General features: G+C 39.9%; 1 protein-coding gene across 5 annotated transcripts in view; it reads left to right on the forward strand.

Annotated features, from left to right (window-relative positions):
• COLP1alpha (alpha-1 collagen) overlaps nucleotides 1–16,543 on the forward strand; it is a 42,365-nt gene that overhangs the window by 12,876 nt on the left and 12,946 nt on the right. For 3 of the 5 annotated variants that reach the window (XM_030999852.1, XM_030999851.1, XM_011676484.2), the window contains 27 exons: nucleotides 1–423; nucleotides 748–1,164; nucleotides 1,534–1,971; nucleotides 2,206–3,051; nucleotides 3,401–5,095; nucleotides 5,412–5,843; nucleotides 6,044–6,451; nucleotides 6,768–7,202; nucleotides 7,477–7,902; nucleotides 8,093–8,524; nucleotides 8,976–9,395; nucleotides 9,837–9,850; nucleotides 10,256–10,321; nucleotides 10,544–10,591; nucleotides 10,904–10,957; nucleotides 11,291–11,449; nucleotides 11,833–11,877; nucleotides 12,131–12,184; nucleotides 12,583–12,636; nucleotides 13,070–13,123; nucleotides 13,476–13,529; nucleotides 13,900–13,998; nucleotides 14,307–14,459; nucleotides 14,851–14,949; nucleotides 15,341–15,439; nucleotides 15,887–15,985; nucleotides 16,356–16,409. In XM_030999852.1, coding sequence (XP_030855712.1) covers nucleotides 1–423; nucleotides 748–1,164; nucleotides 1,534–1,971; nucleotides 2,206–3,051; nucleotides 3,401–5,095; nucleotides 5,412–5,843; nucleotides 6,044–6,451; nucleotides 6,768–7,202; nucleotides 7,477–7,902; nucleotides 8,093–8,524; nucleotides 8,976–9,395; nucleotides 9,837–9,850; nucleotides 10,256–10,321; nucleotides 10,544–10,591; nucleotides 10,904–10,957; nucleotides 11,291–11,449; nucleotides 11,833–11,877; nucleotides 12,131–12,184; nucleotides 12,583–12,636; nucleotides 13,070–13,123; nucleotides 13,476–13,529; nucleotides 13,900–13,998; nucleotides 14,307–14,459; nucleotides 14,851–14,949; nucleotides 15,341–15,439; nucleotides 15,887–15,985; nucleotides 16,356–16,409 — 7,577 coding nt within the window. 5 annotated transcript variants of the gene reach the window in all.

The raw sequence follows: 16,543 nt of genomic DNA on the forward strand, positions 1-16,543 counted from the left end.
GTGTTCAATTGCGAGGACTTACGTGGGAACTTCAAGCCTCGAATGTTATCGCTGGTATGCGCAATCCCCTTAACATCACTGCACAAGTAAACTTTGTGGAAGGTGCCGGTGATGTATCTGGAGAGAATCTCTGGCGGCTTGGACTGTACGGGAGTCGCAACGCCCAAGGATCCGGAGAGAAGTTCAATTATGTTAGACAGACTTTGAATGAGTTTGAATCGGCCTATCCACTGAGGGGTGCTGGAGATATCAACTTCCGGTTTGCCAGGGCTGCGTTTGATCTGGCTGCCATTGGGTGCACAGATTATGATTACATGTGTGGAGAGTTCACCAAAGCGGACAATCCCAATCCAGACTTCAGTTTCTCTGTCTATCCATCAGGAATGACCAAGATCACATGCAAGGGTTGGCCATGTAGAGCAGGTGAGAATTATATTAGATTTCAATGCACCCTCACAGAAATTTTGTCTGAATAAAATGATTAATGTGCCCTACATATGGAAACACATCATTTTAACCATTGTATACTTTCTCTAATAAGGAAAACATTATTTGTATCACCCATTTGAAATCTAGCCAATAGATTTGTCTTTACCTACATTTCATCTGCCTCTGTTTTAGGATATGCAACATGATAAGAATCCATTCTCTTCTTGTTGATGATGAACATATACTGGTCATATCTTCAGTAGCCTGATTATGTACCAATTTGTGATTTTTCTTTCTGGGATATTTTTATCTTTTCAGTTGTGAATATTGAGGCTGTAAGTGCCATCCCTGTTCGAGGCAGCCTGGTTGCTGGGCGAGCCGACAATCCCATCGAGATGTACGTCAAGGTGAACGGGTCTGGTGTTGGTGTAGCAGGACAGAACCTGTGGACCCTCTCTTCCTATGGAAGCCAGAACAGCAGAGGAGCGGGCAGGAAGTACGCTCAGACAATGCAGATCCTTACCCCAGAGCAGCAGAACACCATGCTCGTTCCCGGCACTCCGATGGAGCTTGGGAGGGTGTCTATGAACATTGACATGACCAACCAAGACTGCAATCAAGTCACCCATGTCTGTCTGACACTCGGCAAAGGTCAAAATCCCACTACTGTCTTCAGTGTTGTTCCTGTTCCCAACTCCAATGTCCTCACCAAGTGCATACCATACCAATGTGCAGGTAGGTTTCTTGACATACCTTGTACTAATACTTAACTACATATCGTCTTTTCAGAGCCAGAAGGGCTAAACTCTGTAAAAAGGTTTGTGACTCATGTTAGCACCCTTCTGGCTCTAAACAGATGATATATAAATAAGTAGGAGTTCTTAAAATTAAGCTATACTGAAATAGTGTAAGAGAGAAATATAAATTATCTCTATCCCCACAGTGATGAATTATTATAAATACTAATGAACTTGTCTTACTCATAATTACCATTTGTTTATAATTCAATTTCAAACTGCATACAGTCTGCAAGCATAACTTTATTTTGATGCAAAATATGCTTCAAGGAAATAATATTTTTTAATGTATATTTTCTATTCACAGTGGCAACTGCAAGGTCATTATCTTGGGATTATGATGCTCCAACTGTGGTGCTGGGTCAGCAGAGCGACTTGACTATAAATACTGAGGTATCATTTGTGGACAATGAGGCTTCCGTAGTTGGATCAAATCTTTGGAAGTTGGGAATATTTGGTAGTCGAAATCTAAATGGTAGAGGACAAAGAATCGGAGAAAAAAGACAGATTTTGAGAACTAATGAGGCATCTACGCCCCTCGATCCCAGGACAGCAGACGGGTTACATCGACTCAACATCAACAACATAAGGACCACATTCGATATGAGTTCCATTGGATGCGGTGCTTTCCCGTACCTGTGTGTGGAGTTTGGACAAGCGGACAGGCCACGACCTTCTTTTGAGTTTGCTACAGAGGATGGGACAGACTCGGTTGTTAACTGTAAACTGCTGCAGTGTGAAAATGGTGAGCAAGAAAACTACTGGTTTTTAATCTTATCTAATTTGCTGGAAAAAAGCCTTTGTTTGTAAGTTACTTTCCTACATTCAAATTGTAAATGACAGTATTTCGGGACTGCCTAGTTTTCCTCAATTAACAGTTAAACATCACAAGCACTTATGTTAAGTTGAAGCCATAGCTCCTGTCCTTCGTACTCATAACACCACTCAATATACTTTTGTTCTTTGTTTGCATATATAGATGTCATGCTGAATGAATTGCATCTGACCCTGGAGAATGGTAGAATTCTGGATGCAAGGCCAGAGAATCCACTCACGTTTTCTCTGGAGGGAAGTCTCATAGGTCCAGGTGTCCAAGGGAGAGACTTATGGACTGTCTCAATGTTCGGAAGTGGTGAGCCCGATGGAGTGGGACCCCGTTTTGGACAAATGGACCAAATCTTGGATACACGTCAGAGGAACAAGCCCTATGTGCCAAATGAGAATTTAGATTTTGGGAATATTGACCTAAACTTTGACATGAGTTCTCATGAATGTGCCAGAATCAGATACATGTGTGTAGAATTTTCAAAGAATGATCAGACATCAGTGCCATTCACGCTGACAGCCAGCAGTGGGGAAGCTTGGATATCTTGTGTTGACATACCATGTGAAGGAGTCATTGCTTCAGATCTAATATGGCACTACCAAGCACCTGAAGGCATCACCCTTGGTGCTCCCATCCCTATCTTGCTGGATGCGGTAGTTGAATTCAGTTCAGTGTCAGCGGATGTCATTGGAAGGAACTTGTGGGCATTGACACTCTATGGTAACACCATGGAGAGTGGACGAGGGGATATCATTGGCATCTTGGAAGGCAACATCCTAGGCAATAAGGCAGCTAGTCGAAACCTTCTTGTAGGAGATGACTCTCTAAACTTTACAAATGTAAGAAGTGAGAAGGACCTTAGCAGGATTGGATGTCTGCATGAGGGATATCTCTGCCTCACCTTTGGACGAGGAGCCAACCCCAAGCCACCTTTCATGCTACTTACAACAAGTGGAGGTGACTCAATAGTGAGCTGCAAGAAGGTGCCTTGCCCAAGAAGTGAGTACTCCAACCACTGAAAAGTGCATGTCAAAGTTAAACCTTATCTGTAAATAAGTAATTGAACAATTAAATGTCTTTTTTTGTACATGGAGTTGTTTGTTATTTGTATTTGAATTTGCATATTGTGTTATGAATCATGCAACCACTGCAGTTGATGATCGAATTGAAATTCATATGGGTTTTTGGATAAAAGCACTATTAGAATTTCAAGATTACATTATGAAACCACATTAGGAGAGGAACAATGAATGAATGCATTGAGGACTTATGAATAGTAGAGCTAATGAAAGTGGTGGAACAATCATTAATATTTACTATCTTGATGTTTACTTGTTTGTCTTTTCAGATGTTGAACTGACAAATATTGACACCGGTTTTGTGAGTGGTTCTTTGATAGAAGGCACTCCCAGCAATGAAATTGTTCTCTCGATGACTGCCAACAGTGCGCCCAACTCAAATGGCATCAATGGCATCAGTCTTTGGTCAGTGGGTGCCTGGGGCAGCCGAAACCCTGATGGAAGTGGGAAGCGAATCAATCCAGTTGAAGGGGAGGTCCTGAGTGGTGCACAGAGCAGCATCAACCTGACTCCAGGAGGCATGATTGACTTTGGAGAAGTAGCCATTGACTATAGCATGGAAGACGTCACCTGCAGGGATATCAACTACATCTGTGTAGAACTGGACAAGAACTCAGGATCCAATGTAGAGTTCAACCTTATTGCAGAGAGAGAAACCATGAGGAGATGTGAAGCAGTCTCTTGCTCTGGTGTTCTTGCAAGAACTTTGAGCTGGGATTTCCGGGCCAATGAGGTACGACCCAACCAGCGTAGCCCGATCACTGTCCAGGCAAGTGTTCGCTTTGATGAAAACAGCTCTCCTCTCACTGGAAGCCGTCTCTGGAGGATGTCGCTCTTTGGCAGTGACAACCTTGATGGCAATGGCAGAACATTTGATCCAATCCATCAGATCCTTGATGCCCAGAATCAACGCAAGTCTCTCAACCCTCAGTTTCCCCTCACCTTCAATAATGTACCCACTGAATACAATGTCGGTGCCATTGGTTGTGGTGAATATCAGTTTTTGTGCATGGAGTTCACCAGAGCAGATAACTCTGATCCGGCCTTTGTGTTTGATGTTGTGGGTGGAGGAAACAAACTGGTAAACTGCAAGCAGCTGCTTTGTAATTCAGATGTTGTGCTTCAGGGTATGACCACCAATATTGTTGGTAGCCCTATTGTCACTGAAGGAATCAGGAATACCGTTGACATCGACACCTCCGTCTTCTCCAGCCCTGAATCTCGTCCTCTGGACAGTAGTCCTGGCTTGTGGCAGTTATCTGCCTACCTCACCCCCAGTCCTGATTCTCCTCTCCAGTTCAATGTCCAGAACCAGGTGCTGTCGCGGCAGCAGGCAAGTAGCGCCCTCAACCCTGGAAGCCCCATTGGCTTTGGTCCTGTCTCTGTGAATGTGGACCTTAGACAGACTACTTGTGAACAGGCTGGTTACGTTTGCACAAGACTCAGCAAAGGTCCATCTCCAAGAGTGGATTTCAATCTCCAGATAGTACCAGACCCAAGCGCTGTGAAGTCATGTGAAAGAATTGAATGCAATGGTGTTCATCTTCAAAATAACATTGACTGGACATACAATGCTGATGATTCTATACCAGGGCGGGAGACCCCCATATCCATCACAACCAACCTCCTGCCTTTCCCAAACAGTCGCGACATCACAGGAAACGATCTCTGGGAGATGGGCCTGTATGGCAGTAAGAATCCCGATGGTTCAGGAGAAAAGTTCAACTACGAGGACCAAATCCTTAGTCCTGAGCAGGCGGGCACACCCCTTGATGGCGACACCCCATTCTTCCTAGACAACATTGACACCAACTTTGATGTTGGCTCTGTTGGTTGCACAGACTTCAGATACCTGTGCGTTGATTTCAAAAAGGGCAGGAACCCCTCCACTGACTTCACCTTCCAGATAGGAGACACAGCAGAGAACACTATCACTTCTTGTAAACGGATGGCTTGTGACTCTAGTAAGTTAAAAATTTTCAAAGGAGGAATTCAAATTATGTCTAATAGGGGACAAACTAGTGGCTCCATCTTGGCAATACTATTTATAGTGACAAAATATATTATATGTTCTCACAATTTTTTTCATAGTATAGTAGTAGTAGTAGCTCTATACAGAGTGAATTTATTTTTCATTTTTTTTCACATAATATAAACAATGACAGACAATAATAAACATAATGATATAACAGAAATGAGCATTTAAATATCTTTGACTTGTGCTTCCCTTTTTGTGGAAAAGGCATAACAATACTTTCATCTTCTTCATTTCTTTTACAGATGCAATTGTGTCGGACTTGGTATCTACTCTGGGTAGTGATGCTATTTTGATAGAGGGTAACCCACGCAATGGGCTTGCAGTTGATCTGCGTGCTATCACAAGTCTAGAATCCACACCAATCCTAGGTGACCGCCTGTGGCAGGTGGATTCGTTCCTGAGCCGAAACCCTGATGGCTCTGGTCGAGAAGGGGCACTGAACACTAATATCCTTGATCCGTTACAAAGTGCCTGGCCTCTGAGACCAGGAATAGACATTGACTACGGCCAAGTGCTGGTGGACGTGAATATGCAGGATGTGTCTTGTGCGGAGGCACGCTACATGTGCTTCAGACTGCGCAGAAATGCTGATGCAACGGTCAGCTTTAACCTGCAGGGAGAACCAGATGACTCTGTCCTTACCAGCTGCCTAGATATGACACAACAATGTCAAGGTATGTCAAGTTCCTTTGATCAATTTATGTTGATGTACTTTTTCATTTAAATACAAAAAATATGTATATGTATAAAATTGTACATACTGTAAATACATTGCATGAAAGTTGTCGATAAGCAGTTTTTTTTTCACTATGCCCACTGTGAAAGACTTGAATTGTTTGTTTTGCTATAATCTCATCATTTTTTTCTATTTTAGGTGTGATTCTCACTGGTATTGACTGGAGCTACGATGAGTCTGTGCCCAGGACACTCTCCATATCAGCTTCTGCAGATGTTACATTGAACAGCCGAAACCTTGATGGGTCAGGCTTGTGGACCATGGGCCTCTTTGGTAGCACCAACGGACGTGGACTGGGCAACCGCCTTGGTCACCAGCAGCAGATCTTGAATTTGTACAATCAGGGGCGAACCGTGATGCCACCAAGACCTATCACCTTCAGGAATATTGACACCAGGTTCAATATCGAGCAGTTGGGTTGTAACAGCCAATACCAATACCTCTGTCTAGAGCTCTCCAAAGGAGCCAACCCAAATCCAGAGTTCTCCTTCAGGACTATAGATGGTGATGACTCTCTGATGTCCTGTAAACAGAGAGAATGTAGAGGTAAGCTTCAACTCTAGATGTTCCTTGTACTTGTTGGTTAAGTATTCAGCCTGTCTATGTTTTTTTTAATATGCACAGAACTGGAGCCAAAGTTCGGTTGTTGTGAAATGTCTTTAGATTACTGGGAGGAATAACTGTTTATTTATTTACTAGTTGCAGTATTTGACAATAGCTAATTTATTCTGTTCTTTTTCACGGAACTGGAGCCAAAATTTGGTTGTAATGAAATGTCTTTGGATTACTCAGAGGAATAACTGTTTATTCATTAACTAGTTGCAGTCTTTGACCATAACTAATCTCTTCTCTTCTTTTACAGCTGTCATCATTACAGGCCAAGAAACAACACCATCTGCCTTCAGGCTAAGAGAGGGAGAACCAGTCAACGAAATCAACCTAGCCACTGTAGTTTCTACAGCTAGGGAAGGTGGTACTGTCACCGGGGATCAGCTGTGGCGCCTTGGCTTCTATGGCAGCACTAACCCTGATGGCACGGGGCAGAGGGTTGGTTACCAGGAGCAGATCCTTCCTTACTACCATGCTGACCAAGACTTAGAGAGGCCAGGAGACACCATAGATTTCTCTGGCTTGAATGCAAACTTTGACATGACCAGCATCCCATGCTCCCAGGTTCAGTACTTGTGTACAGTGCTTTCCAAGAACCCAGAGGCATCAGATGATTTCACTCTTACCACGCAACCCAATGAAGATGTTTTGACAAGTTGTTTTCCAGTCCCGTCTGGTGCTTGTAGAGGTGAGTTAACATTTTAATTTTTTTTATTACAAACATTTCTCTCTCGAGTTTCTTTAGTCAAAGATGTAGCTGAGCTCATGTTTTATCCTAAAAATTTCACTGAGACAATGAAGTATGTCATCTCGTAACAAATGGTAAAATAGATAGTACTTTTGTTTCTGAATTCCATTTCACTTGCTACAAACATGTCAGTACATTGTGGATAAAGCTTGTAGATGTATTACTATTTTGTCTTTGTTCTGTATGACATGGTTTTATTTGTATTTTTAATTAGGTGTCATTGTGACGGACATGGAGTGGTCATACACATCAAGTAAACCCATCCCTAGTCAACCAGATGTTTTGGAGATAGATATGTCTGTGGATTCACTTGAAACTGCTTCTGGTATTGACGGAAGAAGGATGTGGCGTGTTGGCATCTTTGCCAGCAAGCGTAGAGACGGAACGGGTCCAAGGCAGGGCACCAACTACCAGATCCTAAACACCTTCCAGGCTCGTAAGCCACTGGTCGCTGGTCAAAGGCTCAACATCGATACCATCGCCACCAGATTCGACCTGGATGAGATCAATTGTGACAGCGGGTACAGATACCTGTGCTTGGAGTTTGCTAAGAGCATGAGACCACTACCAGACTTTGAATTCACCACAACAACAGGAGGAAACACCATTATACGATGCAAAGAATACGAATGTGATAGAGGTGAGACTCAAATCAATCGATTAATTTAGAGATTAGCTCATTAATTGCGAGGATTTATCTCATATCATATTTACAACCCGTATTCAGAAAACAGTAGTATTGATAAAACTCATTAAATCTTTTAAAAATAAATATTATCTACATTTGAAATATGGTTTAAACATCTTTTTTTTTGTCAATGCTTTCTCAGGTGTGAAGCTCATGGATCTTGAGACAATCCCAGACACCAACTACCAAACTGTGATTAGCCAGAAGAGGGAGAATATCCTTCAGTTTGATATGATGGCAGCTCCTGCTTCAGACACTGCAGCCCTCCGTGGTGTCAACCTATGGGAACTGGCCCTCTGGGGCAGTGACAACCCCATCGGGGAAGGACCACGCCACAATGAACGCACTGCCTACAACCTCAACACCTACCAGAAGAGTGTCGCTGTCACTAACCAAGACGTGCTCCGCTTTGGAACTGTGGAGACCACTTTTGATATGACAGGATTGACCTGTGATGAAGTGCAGTATATCTGCGCTCGTCTTCAGAAGTCCAGTGACGCTGTGCCAAACTTCCAGCTGTCTGGTGTGCCTAACAATAGAGTTCTCACTCAATGCTTCAATGTTAGGTGTGCTGGTGAGTGAAAATCCATTGCTTTATGTTATGATATTTCTATGTCCAGTCATGCATCATTCCAACCAACATGTTGATGAGAAAGATTTAAAAAAAAAAAAAAATTAATTGTAGCAGACAGATTAAAATAACGTTACCTTTTCTATTATTATGTTTAGAAATGTCATCTCAGTTAACAAAGGAAATGAATATTGTTTAAGTAATAGAAATTAAATCTGGATGATGTAGCTACATCTACCTAACATGAACCTGTTGAAGAAAGAAAGCAGTAAGGTTGGTCTAAATGAGGAGGGTGCTCAATACAAGAAAAGTGGAGGGTGGGAGTGTCATCAAGGCATGGAAGTCTGTAACCCCTGGTAAGAGGGAAAATGCTGACTTAAATAAATAATGATGATGTTATTCTAAACAAAATATTTGATACAGTCCTGGTTATTTCTTTTTTTCCTGACTACAGGAGTGGTAGTGGACAATACACGTCTTTCAGTGTCCAGCAGCAGCCTGACCGATGGTAGTGACGAGGTCTTCTTCTCAGTCACCATGAATTCTCAAGACCAGAGTGCAGATGCCGCATTAGAAAACATGTGGCAGATGTCTGCCTACTTGACCAGCACCTCTGATGGCACTGGCAAAAGGGTTGTCCTCGGAGAGGAAATACTTACTCCTAGGGAGTCCAGTCAAGCCCTCTTCTCAGGCTCCCGGACCGGCTTCTACGATATGCGTACCCGGGTCAATCGAGACACACTTGATTGCACAGCCAGCAACTACCTCTGTATAGAGGTCACCCGCGCATCGAACGCCCCTAATACATTCTCTTTCACAGGCTCACAGGCCAACTCGCTCTCTTCTTGCGAGCGGTTGGAATGTGCCAAAAAGCGTAAGTGGTGTTTAGGAGTGGTGTGGCACCAGAAACGTGAACCAGATCCTGGGCCTAGTTGAAAACTGAGCTAGATATTTTTTTTCTTCAGTTCACCCCTGCATGACATTTCACTCAAACAAATTTGCATGTTGATTCAATAGGTTTCATCCTTGTGAAATCAATTATTACGTACAGTTTTCCTTCTGCCATATTTTATCAAGGTTCAAAGGAGAATTCTTTGTTCAGGTTGCATGCAATTGAGTATTTTGCATGAATACTGATGTCATCTGAGTAAGTGACACTATGGAGAAAGTATACTTAGAGGCAATAGGGTAAAACAAGCATGTGACTGTATATGCTTTTCCATTGAATGTTAAGAAATAAATAATCAATTATATTTTGTTCTTCCCTTTCTCTCGTTCATGTGTCATCTCTTTACTTTCTATTCTTCATCATCAGCTGCCGGGCAGTATGTAAGTGCAAGTTATTATTCAACCTATCTTTTCATAGTATTAATGTAAGCTAAAATGTGAGATATAAGCTAAACAAACCAAATGGCAAAGGGTTATTTTCTGATACTTTCTTCTTGATATTTGTAACATAGGAGCTGGAATATAAACCTTAACAGAAATGATGAATATGTATACCTTTTGCATTAATTGCCCTATTTGAATATAAACATATATATATATATTTATATATATACATGTTGCTCTCGAAATCTTACGTAATTAACTATTTGCTTGCGGACATTCATTAGAAACTGTAGTCTGTACATTCATTATTAAGGGAGCCTAACTCATTCCAGTATATTAATGGATTCTCAGGAATTATGATTATATTACTAATACATAATTTCCCTTTTTTCACATATTCAGTCAGAAGGCCCTCGCGGAGACAAGGGACAGAAAGGAGAACCTGGTGATGCCGATATAAATAGTGCTGTAAGTTGGCAACATTTCTCTCCTATTTTTAATAATAGAAAATGAATGTACTCTATTAAACTTTAATCATTATAAGAAGTAACATAAGCATTCCTAAAAAGAATTCACTGAAAAATGGATACCACTTATGTTTCAAGATACATGAAATGCTTGTTTGTTTGATGACCAAACGATGATTCATGTTTTTTTCTCACTTTCTTTTCTTTCTTTCTTTCCATGCAGAATTTCCCCCCTGGTCTACCAGGACCAGTTGGACCCCCTGGACCATCCGTAAGTCTTTAACTTTATTTTTTGAATTATTGTAGAAAACACCCAATTCTTTTGATTTTCTTAATGTGTGTCCTAGTTTTCGTTTCTTTGTAATAAAAGACAAAAACAGAAATCAGTGTTATTTCTATGAGTATGTGAACCTGCTCAACTTTAGCCTCATGTTTATGTCTCCGCCACCAAAGGTGGTGTCAGAGGAGGCTTATTTTTCTCTTTTTTGCAAGAAGTTGTAAAGTTTACTTGTTGGTTGGCTGCAGGTAGACTTAATGATAGGAATCCCTATTGATAATTGCATTTTTTTCTTTTCTTATACAGGGACCTTCTGGACCAGCTGGTAACAATGGACCACCAGGACCCAATGGACCCCGTGTAAGTTTTCTTGGCTGTTATCTCAAATAGCATTTTTTTTCTTCATAAACTATCCTTAATACCATACCATTCTACAGCCTGTAGCATAAAGTGATGCTTACTTATCTTGAGATCCAAATTTGAATTTCATTTCATCTTCATTCAGATTTTATGGATGAATACATAAATAATCAACTTGTGCATGAAAAATATATTAAAAAGTATCAACTTATTTGAAACAGAAATTTTTCAATATTATCCTTGTTGTTGTTATTATTATTAATGTTATGGTAATGGTTTTTGTTGTTGTTATTATTAATGTCATGGTAATGGTATGTGTTTTTATTATTGTAGGGAAACCCTGGTATGGATGGATTGACTGGTCTGCCAGGTATCCCTGGACCCCCTGGACCACCAGGAAAGTCAGGATCATTGGTTGCATCCGCCCAGACCTCATCCTTCAACAAGGGACCCTCTCTTGCTGGATACCAATACCCACAAGCACAGGCAGCTGTAAGTCTTAAAACCTCTTCTTTCATGTACATGCCTTTATGAAATAGTTTGCTTGCACAAGCCCTTGTCAGTCATTGTGCATAACGGTGTCTGCATTGTTAGACTATGCTGATGGCATACCGCATGGGATTGACACAGCCAGAGACTCACAGGGCTAGGCTCTGTTCAAGGTTTTAGGAATTGTTTTTAAGTGTCAATTTAGAGTCTGTGGGATCTTTTAAGTAAAATGTTGGTAGTTTGTGTTTACATTATTTATGTTTAAATTAGTTGTGTTAAGATTTGTTGTGTTGCTAGGTGAGTTATGAATTTCATATTCAGTAGAAATGAAGAAAAAGAAATATCATCTTGTTTAACATGCCTTTTTCTCACTTCTGATATTACAGGGCACCCCCGGACCACGTGGACCCCCAGGACCCCCAGGATCAAGGGTAAGTTGTACCCCTTAGTAACTTGTTTCAAGAATTGTGTCTTTATCATGTTCTTTTTCTAAGAAGCTAAACAAATTTACAGGCATTCATGAGTGATTAAAAAATTTGTTTTGAAACTGTATGTATTAAATATATGCTTTTTACAAATATTCATATGTTCATATATTTACATATAAATATATATTATACAAAACACAATAAGTGATGATCATCTGTACAAGAAATAATTATTATGTAAATTTTCATCTTCCAGGGACCTCAAGGTTTGACTGGACCATCCGGACCTTCAGGAGAGACTGGACCCTCAGTAAGTCTATCTTCTCTTCTTTTTTTTTTTTACATTTGGTATGATCTATTTTTTCATTCATTCAACATCCATCTTATGGAGATAAACTGTGGAGTTTAATGAAACATAATTTGAATATTGATAATTATGATGATGATGATAGTGGCTTCTTCTATAGCACCAGTTTCCCCCTCAATTTCTCACAAATTCAACATTCTTGCTCAGTGTTTCAAATTTAAATTATTTTCCATTATTGTATGGGACTCCTTATTTGAAAAGGTAATTCAACTTGTTGCAAATTTACTAGTACTACCTTGCAAAATACATGTTTGCAGTTGCTTTCATTCTTTTTTTCAATGGAGGATGATTTTTGATGTTACATGAATTTAATTTTTCTCTCCCTTCTCCTTGTATCTCAGGGTAACTCTGGACCACCAGGACCATCTGGACTTCCCGGACGCCCAGGATCTGATGTGAGTAAAAATTACTCCTGACATGATCAATCTCAGAAATTCAGACAGTTCTTAATTTGGACAGAAATAGTCACAATCAGTAGATGATGACAATGATAATAATGAAACTGGCCAGCAAATACAGAGATAATACTTTCCATGACTATCACACATAGTATAAAAGCTTTTTTTGTAAACGGTTATCAAGATTGTAGTCCACATCGATGTTTCAAAAATGACACCAAGAAATTGTTACCGGTAGCTGCTCGTACTCAGAATGCTGGTATATTACTTGTTGCTTTGATTCACAGGCTTTTGGTGATGGAGGGGAATAACTATGAACTTTCTACTATGAAACATACTTTAACATGCTTTAATTTTCATGTGCATAGATTGTTATGATAATGTTTATTGCCAACTTTATATTAAATAAGACTATTTTTCTCTATTTCAGGGAGATGACGGTACCCCAGGCTCTCAGGGACAACGTGGACCTGCTGGAACCCCTGTAAGTCATAAAATCATCTTTTTTCTCTCATATACCTCATCTATTTTCAAATCTTTATTGAAGGAAATGAAGGATATATCAATCATGTTATTCGGAATACAAGACTCTCTTGTGAAGACAATCATCTCTACTAATATAAGTAGTAATAATAATATCATTAGGTATACGTGTAGCAGACTCTGTTGGATATAGCATGTCATAATACAAGGTTAGTTGAACAAAATTAAAACAATACATGTACATAATAATGTCAACAGCAGAGTAGCCAAATAAATTTCAAAGAGATTCTTGATATTGGTACAAGTGAGTGCCTATAATAATCAAACATATTTGTTCTCTCCCTCTATACTAGGGATCCCGTGGAACCCCAGGAATGCCCGGAGCCCCCGGAATGAAGGGACATCAGGTTAGTGAACCAAGTTTTTTCATTCTTTTGTTTGCTTTGATCATTAAGTTTTATGTAAAATACTCTTAAAATTCCATGCAATTTCATGTTTTTTTGTGTGTAATTGATATGAAGATGTAAGGACCTGAGTGAAAATCAACTACTGCTGAAAGGGTAATCCATTTAATATATGGAAATGAATGAATAAAGGAAAGATGGTCCTTTGAAATGCCCTAGATTATACCTAATTACGCTTATATGTTCGTCTCAAAATGTCATATTTGGATTCTACAGGACTTGCCTAAAGATGTATGTCTTTCCTATTAAGAATATAATGTGATTCATGTAGTTGAGATTCTGATGATAAAGATATCATTTGTCTATTTCACAGGGTCTACCTGGAATGACAGGAAGCAAGGGAGAGCGTGGAGAAGGTGGAGAGCGTGGAAGTGATGGTAGCCCAGGACCCGTTGGTGCTCCAGGACCTGCTGTAAGTAATACAGTCAAACCTGCATATTTACAACATTTCAATTATTTTCCTTAACTCCCATTTAAGTTAGTTTTGAAAGAAAATTGTTTCGTAACGGAGAGCTTAAAAGACTGCACTCTGAAGTTGTGTTTAATATATAAGTTATTTGCATTGGTATCTGAAACAAAGGCAACCAGAACCTGGAAATCACAACTACTTTTCTTTGACATGTTAGAGTTGTTCTCACTCTTGTGCATGACTGGTCAAGCTGTCTTTGACTCCTTTGTGATTTTACCTACCAATTACATTGCTGTTCCTTTTTCATACAGGGACCCTCTGGACAACCCGGTGAACGTGGCCGAACTGGACCCGCTGGATCACAGGGAGACCGTGGAGCAGATGGAGCCACCGGATCTCAGGGACCACCAGGATCCACCGGACCCGCTGGAGCCCCAGGAATGCCCGGAATCTCCGGAGCTAAGGTAAAACAATACAGCTTCATTTGTATTCTCTATCTTCCTGATAAAGTTCTCTTTACAATATAAATCAATTTTGGGGGGAAGTTTCTTAGAAAGTTTTTTTTGGGAAGTTTCTCAATTGGAAGAGATATTGTTCGAACAAAATTTCTAAAGGGAAGTTCCTAAAGGCAAATCATACAACAAATTTGATAGTATGAAATTAGACAAAGTCAGCTACATTGACATTTAAAATTACAATTCTTGATATTCTGTCATGTTTCATCAACATAGCACAGGCTGCTTGGTGATGATTTAATTGATTTTACTTCATGAAAAATGGACGTTTTTGATGACTAGTATATTTATCCTTACTTGGCACTAATATTGAGGAAATGTATTCTTTGTTGCTATGTAGGGAGATGCTGGATCCCCAGGAGCACGTGGATCCCCTGGACTACAGGGAGCCCGTGGAGAGCGTGGATCAGAGGGATCCCAAGGACAGACTGGACCACCAGTAAGTAGCCATTGTTACAATTAAAAGGATTCACTTGTTTGTGTTATAAAGTAATTGATGTCTTTCATATATCCTTAATGCTTATTATTAGCCTGCAAAATCAAGAAGTTTGATATATACATGTATAATGTGTTGTACATTTGCCCTTCGGGTTGATGTGCAACAACAATGATGGATGAATGCTCTTGAAACTTTAGTGGATACACTGAAGATGATGTTCCATTCAAGCAGTTAATAATAGTTAATGGAATTATTTTAAGCATGTGTTAATCGTCTTTAAAAATTTCTATGGATTCTAGTATTAACAAAAGATAATAAAACATACAAAGAAGTATTTTCCAGTTGTATTTGTAAGATGATTTAAAAATCTGCTTGTTGTCTCTTCCTGTAGGGTGTCCCCGGACGTGATGGATCTAATGGAGCCAAGGGATCTGCAGGACCCTCAGGAGCTCAGGGAACACCAGGTTTCCCAGGAGCACGTGGACCACCCGTAAGTTCAAAGATATTTATAGTTCTTCGTTCTCTTTTGAGGAGGGGGAGGGATGGGAGAATAAGACCCCATTGGTAGAATACTCTTACTCAGACCAGATTACATAGCTTTGTTTTCAAAATAATGAAATTTTTTATTGAAGTGCCTCTATAAGTTGCTTAATTAATGAAATAAAAATAGACAAATGTCGAAAATGTATAGAAAAAGTTTATTTGGTTTTATATGAGTATGTAGCTGGATGATAAAACGGCCAAACAAAAAAAAACTTTTTATGAGTTTACAAGTTATGAGTTTACTGATTATGTGATTTCTATTATTAACATAGTAACCCAGACATATTGTGGGTGTGCTGTAATGTAAGGAAGTAATCATTTTCAGATAGTTTTGAGGTACCACTGTTAGCTCTTCATATGACACTTCATTTCTTCATGTTGTGGTTTTGCTTAGGGACCCGCTGGTAGCCCAGGACCTGCAGGATCCAAGGGAGACCAAGGAAACCCAGGACAGCCAGGAGCACAGGGAGAGTCTGGACCTCTCGGACCCCGAGTAAGTCAATCGCTGGACTATTGAATTCTTTCATTCCCATACGCTTTTAAGCAATACATTAACCATTTGATTCCAGTAGCTGAGTTATTGATAAGCAATCTCAATGAACTTTTTTTTTTCAATCAAAACTGCAACAACATAATTCTGAAATAATTGATACTGTTATTAAACTGTGGAAGGTCAGAGATTTGCATATGAATATCGAATCGATTTCAGTAAGTTGTCAGTCTACATCCTAGAAAAAAGATATAGAAATGAATCATACAGTTTTGCAGACTTGTCTCCTTTTCCTCTATAACAACTGCCTTTCTGCTCTTAAAAGTCTACAGTTAAATTACCATGATTCTCTTCCTCTTTTTTTCTATCACAGGGAGAGACTGGACCTGCTGGACCCCCAGGAGCACAGGGAGAGAGCGGAGAGAGGGTACGTCAGTATTATATAATCCATAAATTTATATTTATTCCTTAAGCATCAAGGCTGCTGAGAGAAAAATGATCAAAGTTGACGTAAAGAATTCAAGAGAATCCAGTATTCTCAAGTTAAATGTATTTCATCTT

This window comes from Strongylocentrotus purpuratus, unplaced genomic scaffold, assembly GCF_000002235.5.
Source record: "Strongylocentrotus purpuratus isolate Spur 01 unplaced genomic scaffold, Spur_5.0 spur5_scaffold_6, whole genome shotgun sequence".
In the NCBI taxonomy this organism is placed as follows: domain Eukaryota; kingdom Metazoa; phylum Echinodermata; class Echinoidea; order Camarodonta; family Strongylocentrotidae; genus Strongylocentrotus; species Strongylocentrotus purpuratus.